At 39.0% G+C, this 15,637-nt stretch overlaps 1 protein-coding gene across 1 annotated transcript in view; it reads right to left on the bottom strand.

Moving 5' to 3' along the window:
- The window catches only part of MAP4K4 (mitogen-activated protein kinase kinase kinase kinase 4), a 3,343,981-nt gene that overhangs the window by 905,894 nt on the left and 2,422,450 nt on the right, over positions 1 to 15,637 (bottom strand). The window contains exons 23-24 of the mRNA XM_044071965.1: positions 3,244 to 3,364; positions 2,152 to 2,334 (exon numbers count right to left, since the gene is read on the bottom strand). Coding sequence (XP_043927900.1) covers positions 2,152 to 2,334; positions 3,244 to 3,364 — 304 coding nt within the window. The remainder of the gene's footprint in view (positions 1 to 2,151; positions 2,335 to 3,243; positions 3,365 to 15,637) is intronic.

Consider the following 15,637-nt stretch of genomic DNA (forward strand, 5'->3'; position numbering starts at 1 on the left):
AGTCACAGTCAAAAAAGTTTTGAAGGGCCCTGAGGTTTGCAAAGACCCTGTTCTTCTGATCATACATGCAATAGAAGTAAACATTTATAAAACAGGCTAAGATCCAGAGCTGAAACCAGGTAATTTTTGCCTTTTAACTGACAGTCACGTCTGGGTAACGTCTGATGAGTGGTTGATGTATTTTGATATTTGAGTATATACTTCTTGCATTAACCCTGTGCTCTCCGTGAGCAGGAACTGGCTGTTTTTCATTGGAGTGACTGTGTTTTCCATTTCCTTCATTCTTGCTTATATCAATTATTTTTTGGGGCATCCCAGTATGGTGCTATTCTGATGGCAGGACACATTTCTGCATTATTCCTACCTTTACCATAATGAATGGCATGTAATAATGTTAATGTGATTTATAAGTACATACTTCCAAACTCTCACTACTCCCAAAAGAGGACTGTCACTACTTTTCTTCTCCCATTTACAAGAACTAGAGCTCATGGCCTTCACTTGAGGGTTACTATCAAAACAAAAAGAAACCCACACCCTTTCAATGACAGCAGAGCTAGCAAAAGCAGCTCTGCTCCTTGACCTCAGCCCTCATTGTCATCTGACTTAGCAAAATAGCTTCAGTCACCAGTTAACAGCCTATAAAATTAAAACTCCTTAACCACATTATGTGAGTGAAAATGTTAAACTAAAGCAAACAGGACATAAAAATCACACTGGGGAACCTAGGATGTTTTTGTTTTCTTTAGTAAATACTACATCCAAGCCAATTCTTAAAACTGCTCCATAAATTAAGACATTCTGTTACCTTTTACAGAGCTCAGCTGACAATTTGTACATAAAAACCTGTATACTTATTCTAACCCCAGATACTGGTTAAACCAGAGGTGGTCTGGATAAGAGACAAAAATCCATTTTTACTTTTGGCAAATTGAACTGAACAACACAACTACACTGCCTCTGCTGAATATAAAGCATTACAAATGGAGAATAATGGGTAGAAACAAATATGAGCCTCTTGCCAGAAAACAGCAGCAACAGTTTCTAGGAAATCAAAGTATTTATTGCACTTAGACAAGGGGCTCAGTGAAATGAAATGATTATATACATCTAAAACGACAAATAGAAACAATTGCATGCAACATGATTAGTAACAAAACCCAATCAACTGGTCTAATCTACCAAGCAATGAACACACACAAGGTTTTTGAAAGCTGGGAAATAAAAGTGATGTGAATTCTGCTGTATGTAAAACTTGCCAGTTTAGTACATACAGATGTTATAAAAGCAGTGATAAATTCAGTTTTATTAGTGTGTCTGGCCTGACCCTGTGAAATGTGATTTACATAATCATTGTTCAATGCTAGAAATGTAGCTCCCCCCCCTTCAATTTCTGAAGCTAATAGCCATAACTTGACTGAACCCATAGGCCGAGTTGCCAATATGATGACCCACCACATTACTACTCTTTTGATGCTCTTCTGTTCTCATGACTGCAGCAGTTAATAAAATACTCACAATCATTTAATGGAGTTCCTTCACATCATTTGTTGGACTGCTCTGGATATAGCCAAACAAATTTGGTGAAATTAATATAAATTATCAATCACTACTTCCTTAGAAATTGGTGGGTCTTACTTACATCAACCTTGCATCTGCTTAATTTAATAATACAAATAAAAATCAAAACCAAGACTGCAACATTCTTTACAGAAGAATGCCCCACAAAGTCTGGTCAGGCACTATGTGTGAACGCAAGATTCCGCTTAAGTGTAACATGAAAGAGCCAGCAAAATAATTTTGACATTTTTTGATACAGCCTATAAAACACAAACTAAAATAAGGCACTATGATGTACTACCAACTGAATCACATTTCACAGTTCACAGAATCCCTTATGTAGCCAGAAACAATGGATTACAAAATAAGCTAAGCAAATAATTCACTGGCAAGTCTGGGGGTACAGAAATGCTTTTGTTACATACAGCTTTGGTTTAGTGCCTTTTAGAGATGGCAAGTTAAAGAATATGTTACACAGAGAAAAGACAGAAGGTTACAGCCATGGCAGACTGGCTGGATTTCCAAAATTACTAGCTACCAGATAGAAGTGGCATAACTTTTGAAAGCAGCCTTTAGTGGTGTGAGACATACCTCAATAGAAGTTAGCTTCTCCAGGGGTGTCAGTGGGGACATTGTGGGTGTCGCCTGGCTGGAGGATGGGGAGGAAGAAGTGGAGGAGGAATGGCTTTGCTGTAAGAGATCTGGCAAGAGGTGAATACGACTGGCAAAGCCATTGCTCTCATGGTAGATGACACGCATTTTGTCGCCTGCACTCTGCAGAAAAAACAGGCATACTTGTCTTGCTCAAGAGTTGCTTAAATACCTATTCCCTAACAAGTTATGATCAGCATCACACTTCAGTTTGTCTTTTGTAACCGTGTTCAGTAATTTTGTCATTACTGCTGAATACATTTCTTTTCTTTTAAAAATAAAACAACATAAAATTGACTGTCAGGCACTAAGCATATCACTACTGATGGTCAGTGTATAATAACTTATAATATTTTGGGTAAATAAGATGCTAACTTATACTGACTTCACATTGTTAAAGTAGCACATTAGTTAGGGCCCTACATATCTACCACCCTGGAGGTACTTAACACGCTGGTTCACTTTAACACCCCCAAATTACACTCCATCTCCCATACAATAAGAGATATAACTACCAGCACCACTCATTTACATTTTCTTCATATGCAGGCCAGTAATTCTTTACTGAGTTAAAGTTTCTGTGATCTTAACCTGCTTTTTCTCAAAGATGTCTGCCACATTGGATTTGCCATTTTAAGATAAGGTAATCTTTTCTGAACAAAAAGTAACCATGTCCTAACTACGAAAATCCATTATGGAATATTTATTTGCCTGGAAACCATAGTTATACAACTGCTGACAGTAATGGTACCTAACCATTTCTAAATGGCTTTTCATTGTCAGAACAGTGGTGCCAGTGATAACATGCAAGTTAACGCATCAATGAAGGAGAAAGCTCTAACAAACTTTCCACATGCACTGTAACAGCACAAAAGACACTGCATATCTTCCCCTCTAGACTACTTCCATAACATTCCTACTGATATACAAAATGAGGGTAAAAAAAGAAATGAAATGTTAAAAACACATGGAAGAATATGTCAGTTAACTATTGAAACATCAGATTTACAAATCATGTTCAGTGTACTATACCTGCCGAACAATTAAAGTGCCATCTTTTGATGGAGTCATTGCTGGCTCACTCTCTACATCATCATGAACTATCATAGTTTTCACGGACTCTGTCTCTCCATTGCTCAGTTTCAATGATGAACTAAAACACAAACAGACAAACATGAATGTAACAGTAAAACTACTGGAGGAAATGACTGTAGTGGGCTTAATACCTAAAAAGCTGCTGTAACATATATAAACTGGAAATACAATAATTATATAACACAACTCACTGTTACAGCACATCCCTGAAGGAAATTATCACTAGGTCACGCATTGTGGTTTTAGCAGCCAAGCACCCACATCAATCAAAAATGTAAAACAAAACTGGTTAATCCAGCTATTATTCCCCAGCTACATCTATACCTACTTAGTGAATATACAATTCATACATGGATTACGGCTGTTGTCAGAATTAATTTCCTATACATTTCTCAAGTAAATGTCAACTGTACTCTACAAGTAATCAGTGTTTTACTATGACACATCACAACTCAGTGTGATTACTGAAACATACTGTGTACACCAAGATATTATTTAATTACCATAATGTACCAATTTCTTTGTTTGCAACTACACGGCTTGTACTCCTGCTTTCTTGTAGCTTTTTGAACTACAGTGTTTTTACTTCTGTTTCTCACCTCAGAGATCATGTTATGGCTGAAAATGGTCTTTGGACCAGTTAATTTTGCAAAATTAAAATAAATAAAAGCATTTTTAATAGTCCAGCAATGGCTGCCCATGGCGCTTCTGCAATGCAACTCTCCACTTGTTCAGCCTGTAACACCCCCAGCATACACACCTCTCTCATAATCCACTGGGTCAGGATATACATATAAATGTTTATAGCTCATCTAAAAGGCAGCTTTGAAACTTTAAAAAATCAGAATCCTTGCCATAAATAAGAAAAATTTATAGCTATAATATGCTTATCAGGTCATACTATAAAACATAAATGTGTGCATGATTTCTAGTAAGAACAATACAAGTCTCTGCAGCCAAGACATTGTGCAGAATGGAAGAAAAGCAGTAATCCTGGTCATCCACAGTAAAACTTCCTGCAATAAAAAATGGGACAATTGCTTAAAAACCTGGAAAAACACTGAAAATAATGATATACAATAAAAAAGCTTTCATTAAAAAATACATAAATGCGCTCACCTAGGTGCAATAGAAATGGAGCATTCTAAATCCCACACAACATTGTAGATAATTAATGCAGCACGACAGTCATACTTATTAAAGGTTAACAACTTTGTGGGAAAAAGATAAACATAATATAAAGGTAACTCAGATATGTTAATAAACTTAAAATACAGAGTTACACTAATGCATCTTCTTAAAACAACTAAAAGGCAGTTTAGGTTGTCAGAAGAAAAAATTTCTCAAAATTTTATAAATACAAGGCACTACAAGAAATTAATGTATATACTGTGATTGCTCCATAATGTGCGCCCAAACACCAAAGATCACAACAATGTATACCAAAGTCATGTAGGTTTATAGTTTCATATCCTACTTATCTACCATGCTGACTTTAGATGAAATGAAACACAAAAGGCTGCTTTTCATGTTCAGTTAGAAAGTCTCACATCTAACTTTTCTTTTTTACATTCACCTCTAGGCAATTGTTGTTCAGCCTACCAGTAGTCAGAAATGTGACATCTAATTAAACAATTATCAGCATATGTTAATAAGTTGATAGCAAATTTCAACAGTTTGAAACCCACACCAAAACATTTTAAATAAGACTGGCTGTGTTTGCAGGCAAACTCTGAGTCACGAGTACGTCTTTAAGGAAGCGCATATGGTTGGGAATTTACTATTATGAGTAATCAAAGTATTTAACTATGCATAATACATTTCCAGAAGAAGGTCTATGACCATCACCGTCTGACCTTCTGCTCCCTACAACATTACATAAATTATTGCTGAGAGGTAAAAAGCTAAGCTTTTTGTCTGACAAAGAGGTCAACTTTCTTTATCATTTTATTAAACACACTATGAAAAGTTCATACATCTTATTATAAATTCTTTAGTCATGTTTTTCTGCTGTTCATTAATGTTTATACTTAATACAGTACCCATTAACTTGCTTCTTCCTTAAAACTTTACATTCCTTTACTCCATCATTAATGAATACTGTTCATTTCTGGATGAACTTTTACTTATTTACTTTGTTAACTGGATGAATGGACTGATGCAAGCATTTTTTCAGCCATGACTAAGTAGCAAGCCAACTCTGAGATGCAACACTGCGGAATGATTTTTACTGGGCCAAGATAAATGCTACTATTTCTACTTCAGATTTAATTAAACAAGGACCAGGAATAACCTTTGCCATGAGTTTACTCCATTTTTGCCTTCATTATAACTTTTTTTTTTAATAGCAAACTTCTCTACATAACAGCAATGGCCTCGTATACAAAATGTGCACCAAACTATGCTAATTTATATGTATTTTGTTTTAGTGCCGTTCAGCTGGCCATTAGCTGTTCAACTCTCTCCTCAATGCTCTCACCCTCTTGTCAGTGCCATCTAACAGAGGGGGAAAGAAAAAATGGGAATGTATGTTACATCAGAACCAGCCTGTAAGGCTGCTGCTGTTGACAGAATAAGGATGAGGAGGAAAAGTAGGTATAGAGTTGTGCCAGACCTGGAAGTGTCACGTGCTGAATACTGCACTAAAGCTTGCCCCAAGCTCTAGCCCTAGCCCTAGCGCATTGACATTATTCACTGTTACGCCAGGTGGGCCAGTAAGGCATAGGTTCTGAAAGGGCCTGCACCCCAGGATCCTTAGAAGTCATGCCTCTTCATTTCTACCCACATGTCTATCCCTACTCTCTCTCAGCTCTGGCTTGCCCCAGAGTCCAATGAGAGATTCACCCACCTTTACATGCTGTCCTATGCAGGTCAGGCATACTCATCCTCCCTGCCAGTGATGTCAGACACTCAAGTTGTTAATCGATCCTAGGCAGTCTAGGTCATAGTCAGGGCTTTATATCCCTACATCACTGAAGCTAATATTTCCATGGACCACACTAGAAAACCGTGTGTGTACGCTTCAACTTTTCAGCAGTAAGCTTTTTTTTACGGCCTTTACATATATATTACATTGATAACTGCATTTTTTATTACACTTTGCCCGGTTTCACTGTTTTTCTTAAACTTCTGGCTCTAACATGTTGCTCAAGACCCCTCAATTAGCCATATTCTATTATGCGGAATAACATGAGAACGTACTATAACAGTAGATGCCCTAATGATCACTGTTGCTGTACTCCTGACATATATGTTGTCACCACTGACATACAACCAGAATATCAAATCTTTACTTTCCAGAGGTCGTACATCTGACAAATGACCTCAGCTCATAAGCGTTGCGATATATAGACAGATGGACTACTGTGGATCCTCAGACTATCTCACCACCAGCACGAATGCAGACTGTGCATTCATCTAACTGATTGCCCTTTGGTCGTTGGTACCTTTGCTTAGATCACTTATCCTTCCTTTTTACTTAGGTTACTTTGTTGAAAGTTGTTAGATGTCAGCTAGGACAGGTAATTGCGAGAGTGGTAAGCAGATTCCATACAAGGACTTCTTTTGCTTAGGCCTTAAACACAATCACAACTCTTGCTCAATCTGTCAAATGTTCATTCCCCAAAACCCTTAAATCAAGGCCTTCCTCTCTCTACACCTTTCTAGAGAGTCAACGTCTTAAAACACTAGGCTCTGTCCAAGATGGCCAAATTCACATCCTTGGACATTTGTGTTTTCCCGTAGAAAGATCAAAAGTATTTCTCATACACTAATCCACTCCATCCCAGGAGAGGTGAGCCAACTATGGATGCTCACTTCCATACACCCTAATCAGCTCCTACAGGCACAGACACCTCTACTCAAAACTGAGCTACCTGTTTAGTAGCCTAGTGTCTTAATCTCTCTATACCATGGACCTGGTAAGGTGCATTATTTTTGTAAGAAATTAAAAATATTGACTAACTTAGCACAAATTTTAAAATCAGTTTGAAAATTGGTTTATAATTTTGTATTTGCATATGATCATCTTTGGGTTTTAGAATCAAAATTATTTTGGCAATTGACAATGGATTTATTATGCTACAAAAGGGGCCTAATGCATTCAGTAACCTTACAAAATAATCAGGTCAAAGTACATGGAAATTTATTGTGCAACTCAGTAGGGAGTGTGCCATGATAAAGAGCTTTATTACTCTAAAATGACTTAGCACTGGTAATAATCTGCTTCTTTAACTGTGGTGATGGAAAATCACAGTAATGCTGTTCAACTTCAGCAATTAAATCTATTTTTTTCTGGAAGAGATGACTTTTCAGGACTGGTAAATAATCAAAACAATTCAAAAAGATACCTATAATATTGACAGCTGCTGTTTTACTTTCTACCCTTACTTGTTTGATACAGTTAGACTGTGAAGCCTGTGACAAAACTTCCTTAAACTACCTACCTTCAGATTCAGCAGTCACAAGACAAAGTAGAAGACCTGCATCGTTCACTTAGTACTCTAGAAACCTGACTTGGAATTTGACTCAATGATGTATTCATAGATTGTTACTTGACCTGGGGGCCTTTCTAACCCTAGCCATGTTTTCCCAAAAGAATAATGATGCCCTGTATCCAATTAGGACATTTGGGGCCAGGCATTTACAAGTTACCTCTGTTCATAAGGGACATGGGTGCCAGACCCAGCGACAGTACACCCCTAAGGATTGTTGCTCTGAAGGAAGCCCTGGCTCTGGAAATTATGTCCAGTGTACAGTGCCTGGCAAGTTACAGCACAAACTTCATCCACAGTGGAATTTTTGAAAAAGGCTGCTAAAGCAGTGAGTGACATTGCAGAAAGATCCTTCGGTTTGGCAGGTAAAGATATATTCTGTTATTTGTATGCAAATAAAATACAATTAGACAGCCATCAGGACAGGATAACTTTGGACGCTTTGTCCTAACTTGTTAGTAGCGAAGATATTTTGCTTCTACCATGCCTTTAAGACCCAAAGGAAACTGTGGTGGGGTATACACATTACCCCAAGAAAGATTCCAGAGGCTCAAACACCAAACACTGACATTCAATTCAGCCTAAATAAAATGATTACATCAAAGCATGTAACAGGACTCCTTTGATGACACTCAAAAACCATTTCCAGTTCTAAAATACATTGGACAAACTTCATATGTCCAAAATCTCCATTGTGCAGGGAGACTTAAATACCCATCGATAAACTGTAAAACCTATGCCTCCCTATATCAAATAGTCAAAGAACCTACTAAAAGTAAAAATGTTATTTGTCTCGACTTTGCAAATGTGGACGCCATATGTACAATTACACAGGTATATCATTCCACAGTGAAGTCTGACCTCTAATTGATAGCTTTCTCTTTCAAAATCCTTAAACCAAATGAAACAAATATCACAATATTCAAAGACTCCAAACATGTAAACTGCCTACAATTTTATGATGAACTCTCCAGGTTCAAATAACCATACTCCACAAGATGCAGAGTCATCTAGTAGTTATGTAAATAAATTCTATGATTCACCTAGAAAACTGTATAAACCTGTCGATCCCTACCAAAAGTAAACAAAAAGGGAATGGAAAGAGCAAACCAGTGTGGTGGTCCACATGCATAAACACAACACAATATGAGAAAAAAAGCTCATGAGAATAGATATAACAAACCTAAAGACTCACAAATAAAGCTTAAAATCAAAAACACTATCCCAAGTTCTGAAAACCACTGTCAAGAAAACTAAGACTTCCCAATGGGTTGGCATTGGTACCCAAGGATAACTACAAATCCTGCTTTATGTCAGGAAGTTACAAAATGTTACCCAGCACTGCTATGAACTCACTTAAAATGGCACTATCTACTCTGATCTGGTAATGGTCTTTTGGCTTTTCCGGTTAGGGATCGCTAATGATTGGCAGTGGATTTTTATGGTGCTGACTTGCCAGCCCCGACGCCCAACCTTCAAAGAAGGCACACCCATTCACGCACGCACCTACCTGCATGTCTTTCAAACGTCACTAACCACAGGGAGGACATGTAGACTCCACACAGAAGGCGCTCCAGCAGAGAATCGAACGGGAGAACCTCTTGCCGTGAGGCAACAAAACTAACCACTACACCACCGCGGCCAGGTCTGATCTAGTGAATATTGCAAATACACTTGCAAACAAATTCAGTCCTAACTTTACCCTAGAGACATCTATACCAAACCCACATATACACAAGGGCCCAAAACCCCTATCATCACAAAAGAACACTTTTTATAAGTACTTTCCAGAAAAAAAAAAAAAAAAAAAAAAAAAAAAAAAAAAAACATCCTGTTTGGGGCCCAATAACACTGTTACCTGCACTGGTAGACCCATTCCGACCACTATTCATCATGAGTTTATCCACTGGCTTTGCCCTAGAGGTTTTGCACACAGTTGTGATGCCTCTTCACAAGGGAGGGGCTTATAATAGACCTGAGGAATTACACATCCATTAGCCTGACAAGCTCCAAATGAAGGTGGGAAATGCGATTCAAGTAGATTTAGTATACAGGGATTATGGGAAGGAAAATCTTAAGAGAGTAAGTAGCTTGAAGCATTAGCAGTACTGGACTGGATATGACAAGTGGCTTGGTAGCTAATCAGATGCATCAGACGTACCAGATGTACCAATGTCTACTTTTGTATTTTGGTCTATAGGAAAACTGAATAAAATGTCTGGTACATAGATTTAAAAATCAGCACAATTGCAAGAATAAACTGTACCCTGTGTAACAAAGGATGCAATATTTTTATACTAATACAATGATAAACTTGTTCCTTTTGCAGGTTCATGAATTAAATGACAGCAAGATCACTGCATGATCTAATGTCCTTCTGACATGTACTTTCATAGAACTGAATTGCCCAGTAATAACAATAATGAGAAAAATAACGTGTGCATGTTTAAGTTTCAAATCTAAATGACTATAATGTTTGTGTGGGAGTACCTGTAAGTTCATAAATCTGGTAAGACAAACACAAAGTTATTCAATTTGCTTTTAAACTGAGAATTCAAATGAACATTAAATATTCAGTTAGCAGAACATTATTGCAGTTCAACTTGTGTAAAGATTCAGACAGTTTAAAACAGTCAGTCAGTCAAGAGAGCATAAGTAGATCCTAACAGCAGGCTCTGACCTCTCGTTTCCACAAATTGATTACGAGAGGTTTAACTGTGTACAGTAATAGCAATACCTGGTGAAGAACTGTAACAGTTGACAAAAACTGTTTAAAATGCTTGTTAGAGGTTTAAATTGTGTTTACCTTGTGCCAAATGAGCCTCCTATATGCTGCAAGCATTTCTGTAGGTGGTTACATTTACAATGGTGATCCACACCATTTCCACACAGTGGCACAATTAAAAGCTTTTCAACTACAAAACAAAAGACATTTCTCTTCCCTTTTTTCTTAAATACATAACAAACACTCCTTTATGATTTTTCCCTTGAAGCAAGAGGGATATTTCCCCCCAAAATGTCCAAGATGATTGCTCCATAACAACACCCCCTGAGTCAGGTACTAATGTGTCATGACAACAATTTTAACATCCTTAAATCTGTTTCAGCATCATTCAAGGTAGAGCACTTCAACTGTAAACCTTCCAAGTGACTTGGACAGCTGCAATACATTTTTTGCCAAAGTCCTTCTTACAGCAGTAAATATAGTGTATATAAAAGTTGTGTACTTACCATAACGTTCCGTCTGTGTTGTCCATTTTCATTCTTCCTCAGCAATTGAGTTTGGAATGGATCCTTGAATCAGACTTAGCCTCTTCTTCCAGATCACAGAAAACTTGAACTCTAGAGCTCCTTTCTTTACCCAAAATTCCCCAGCTACCTAACATACATCAGATCTAGTTTGCTGCCCACAGATATATACAGCAGTGGAAACTAAGAAAAGAATGAAAGCTGGAGTTCAAACAAGGAACAGAGGTTCCTCCAAACTCTTTGCTCTATCCAGCAGTTAAACAAGAAAGAACCAGGGGGGTTTAAAGAATGAAAATGGACAACACAGATGGAACGTTATGGTGAGTACTTAACATTTTTATCAGATGTTGTTTTCATTCATTCATTCCTCAACAACTGGGACAGAATTCACAGCTACTTATTCCTGGGATGACTCAACGAAGGATACCACAGACCACAGCTGAGCCAAAGGCTGCTCTTTCCCTAGAGATCACATCCAATTTGTAATGAGCAATAAAGGTATGAGGATTAGCCCAAGCTACAGCTGCACAAGTATCCAAGGAAATTCTAGAGAAAAATGCTGACGCAGTCACCACAGACCTTGTGAAATGGGCTCTTAGAGGTTTTGGTAATGACAAACCCACTTTCTCATGAACAACAGTAATACAGTCAGTCAACCACTTGGCTAAAGTCACTTTACATACTGGTATGCCTTGTTTTGAATCAGAAAGGAAACAAACAATTGTTCAAATTTTCTCAAAATCTTTGGTTATGTAATGGTAGAAACGTAACTGTCTATGGACATCCCAAAAATGTACATATTCTCATTTGTTTGAAAAGTTATGAAAGATGACTGGGAGATTGATGACCTGATTAATATTAAATTCCGACACCACATTTGGTAAAAATGAAGGACTGGTCCATAAAGAAACCATATCTTTGTGTAAAATTAAATAAGGTTTACAAGACGGTGCTTGAAGCTCACACACTCTTCTGGCAGAAATGACAGCAAACAGCAAAATTGTTTTCTAGATTAAAAATTTTAGAAAAGATGTAGCTGATGGTTCAAAGGGGGTTTGAGTCAAGGTCTGAAGAACAATATTTAGATCCCAAGGATGGGTAGAATATTTTAAAAGCGGTCTAAGTAGGTAGGTTCCTCTGAGAAATGCTTTACAGCTTGGAGAAAGCTAAAGCTGAATTATTTACCCCTATACGAAATTAGGAAATGGCTTCTAATTGTACTCTGACAATTCAGGAGTTGGCACCCTCACTGAAAATTTTAGCCAAAAAGTCAAAAATAATTGATATCCATGTTTTTTTTTTGTGTGTGGGCCCAACAAACAAACCTTTTACATTTAATTTGATAAATTACCCTGGTGGAAGCTTTATGGGAAAGACAAGATATGATGGACAGGAAAAGACAGCCTAGGCTGTCTAGAAATCAATTGAACTGGAGAAACCATACAGTCAACTTGAGGCCTGAAATATCTGGATGAATCATGTATGTTGGGCAAGACAGGATGTCTGGAGTTAGATCCAGAGTCCGAGAGGTTGTAAAAGATGAGTCCAAAGGAAGAGAAACCAGCTCTGACAAGGCCAATAAGGGCAATGAGGATAACTGTGCTCTCATTTCCAGGACATTGATGTGCGTGTGTTGGCCTCTTCAGGTGATCATGTGCCTTGGATTGTCCCTCCCAGGTAGTGCCCCCTCCCACTCTATGCGAGATGCATACGTTGTTACTGTGGCCTTGCGCTGAGGGAGAAGAAAAGGATGGCATTTGTGTATTTGAATGGAATGAATCCACCAGAGAAGATAATTCTTGCGAGCTTGATTTACCTTGACTGGCCTGGATAAATGGTGTTGGAGAATAGCCCATTCAGTTGCAAGTGTCCTTTGAAGAATTTTTTATATGGAACACCTGGCCAGTGGTACAAGGGTAATTGCTGCTGACATGGATACAAAGGGTTGGGGTATCATACGAGCTAAAAGAGAAGGATTTCAAATAATCTTTTTGACCTGGAACTGAATAGTTTAAATCCAAAACAGAGGGAGAGAAGTTATTTGACGGAGAACCAAACTCCACTCTCCCTCCTTAAAAGCAAATAAAGCTGCAGCCCAAAGCTCAAAATGAAAGGATGGTCTTTTATTCCACTGAATTCACACTTCTAGTTGAAACAGACAGATACACAGTTGACTAAGCGCTTTCGCCTAGCATTACAGCTAAAAAGGCATCTTCAGACTCTGAAGATGCCATTTTAGCTGTAATGCTAGGCAAAATCGCTTAGTCAACTGTGTGTCTGCCTGTTTCAACCCTGAAGATGCCTTTTTAACTGTAATGCTAGGCAAAAGCTCTTAGTCAACTGTGTGTCTGTCTGTTTCAACTAGAAGTGTGAATTCAGTTATTTGACTGGCTGTACTGAAAAGAGCACCAATGAATTCCAGGGTCTGAGTTGGATTAATTTGAGATTTGCTGTAATTAACAGATATCCCCAGATGAAGGTACAGCTGGAGTAAGTAGTCCCTTGCCTGAACTAGGTGATGCCTGGTTGGAGAGGTCAAGAGCCAGTCATCCATGTATGGAAACATATGAAATTGCAGCAGTCTTAGGTGAGCTGCTACAACTGCCATACACTTGAACACCCTTAGGGCTGTGGTGAGACCAAAGGGCAGAGCTCTGAACTGATAATGACTGGCTCCCAGCCAGAAGCCCAGACACCTTCTAGATCATCTGTTCATCTTGATATGATAGTACACATCCTGAAAATCTATTAAGCCCATGCAGTTGTTCTTGTGCAGAAATGGCAGAATGGACTGAACCGTGACCATCTGGAACTTTGTATACTGAACAGACTTGATTTAGTTTGTTGAGATCTGAAACTGGTCTCAAGTTCCCAGTCTTTTATGGCTCTAAAAATAATCTTGACCAAGTTCCGGATTCTCTCTGGTCAGGGGGACCTCTTGGATGACTGTTTTCTAGCAACTTGTTTATTTCTAATGCTGCTGCTTCCCTCTGACAGAGTGGAACATCAGGGATCTTTTCTATAACAGAAAATGGTATGATATAACCTCTGGATATTATCCTATGCACCCATGAAACTTTTGTAATATCTAATCAGGATCTGTGGTACAGGGACAGATGATACACCCCCCACCCCACCCCACTACTTCCATAGTTGGACAGTTGGGCCTCAGTTCAAAATCTCTGATAGGATCTGTGAGAAGGAATCTCTAGATCCCTGATTATGAGACCCACCTCTACTCCGGGGATGGCTTTTTCCATTTGAGTCCCCCCCCTCCCCTGGGAGGAACTCTCTCCACGTGTATCTTGAAAGGGACCCTGGGATTTTTTGAACCACATCTTTCTACCACAGACAGGGTTATCCCTTCCTGGTCGCACCTAGAGAGTCTTTTTCTCTCTCTCTCTCTCTCTCTCACTTGGGGGCCAAACAATGAGGTTCTATCAAAGGGTGCATCAATGAAAGAAGATCTGAAGGGTTTCCAAAATCACACAAGCACATCCAGGCAAATCTCCTAATTGGAAATGCCTGAACCTGCTGCCTTTGATTTCTTCAACAATATGAGGGATGAGACTCATGGACAAATTAGAAATGGACTGAAGGGTAACTGACTGCAAGGAAATGGTACTCCCTTTCATGGAGGATATGGTCCCAGAGAGAGATTTGATAAGCTCTTTGATCAAACCTCTCTGAAGCCCTGTGAAATATGCCAAATAAATCAGCGACCCAACAGCAAAGGTCATTGAAGCATAGACACATTTCTGAAATATGTCTAGTGCCCTAGACTCCCAAGTAGGGTGGCTGACAGAGGAACTTTGTTCTGCCAGTTCCTTTCCAGTGGCCACAGCTACAACCATGGCATCAACAGGAACTCCTTTACTCTAGTGTGGTCGATCTTTAGGTGGCACAGGGATCTTTTCTGGTCTGTTGGGTATAGGCTGAGCTGTGTCTCGCTCCTTCCATGCCCATTGTGAGATTAAATATGTGAGCTCATTGTCAGGCGGAGTCACTCAGGAGGTAAACGGAGGGACCTCCTCTGTGGAATGCTCCAGAGAGGTATAGGAAGAGCTAATACCCTGCTGGGTGGCCTAGATACTGGTTTGGGCTGTTTGTCCTGTTGGAAAGCATGAATGAGGCTCTGGGCTCAAAATCAAATGAGACATGAAGTCAGACCTAAGTAGACAATGTTGTGAACTCTAGGTATCGAGAATGTTCTCTCCGCTACCTCAAAAGCAGAGTGCCTAGGAGAAGCAGAAACTGACAGATCTGACAAGGCAGGCTTGCAAAGCATCAGCGCCTGCTGTCCCACAGGGAAACCACCAGAGGAGGGAGTCAGAGCTGAGCTATCTAGCACCAATGCTCCAAGGGAAAGAGATGGCTTCAATAACTTTGGAGTCAAATCCAACACCTCAGTGCTGATGCTTTGTCTCAGAGATACGTCCGACTCCAAGCTACTCAGACCCAGACAACTCGCATACACCAACAGAGTCGAAGACACCAATATCTTTGGATCAGAGGAAGATGACTCAAAGGCTTTTGTATCAGATGGCTCCAAAACCAAATCACGGATCACAGAAAGAGGTACAGGTAGT

This window comes from Protopterus annectens, chromosome 5.part0 (assembly GCF_019279795.1).
Source record: "Protopterus annectens isolate FY-2018-M chromosome 5.part0, PAN1.0, whole genome shotgun sequence".
In the NCBI taxonomy this organism is placed as follows: domain Eukaryota; kingdom Metazoa; phylum Chordata; order Ceratodontiformes; family Protopteridae; genus Protopterus; species Protopterus annectens.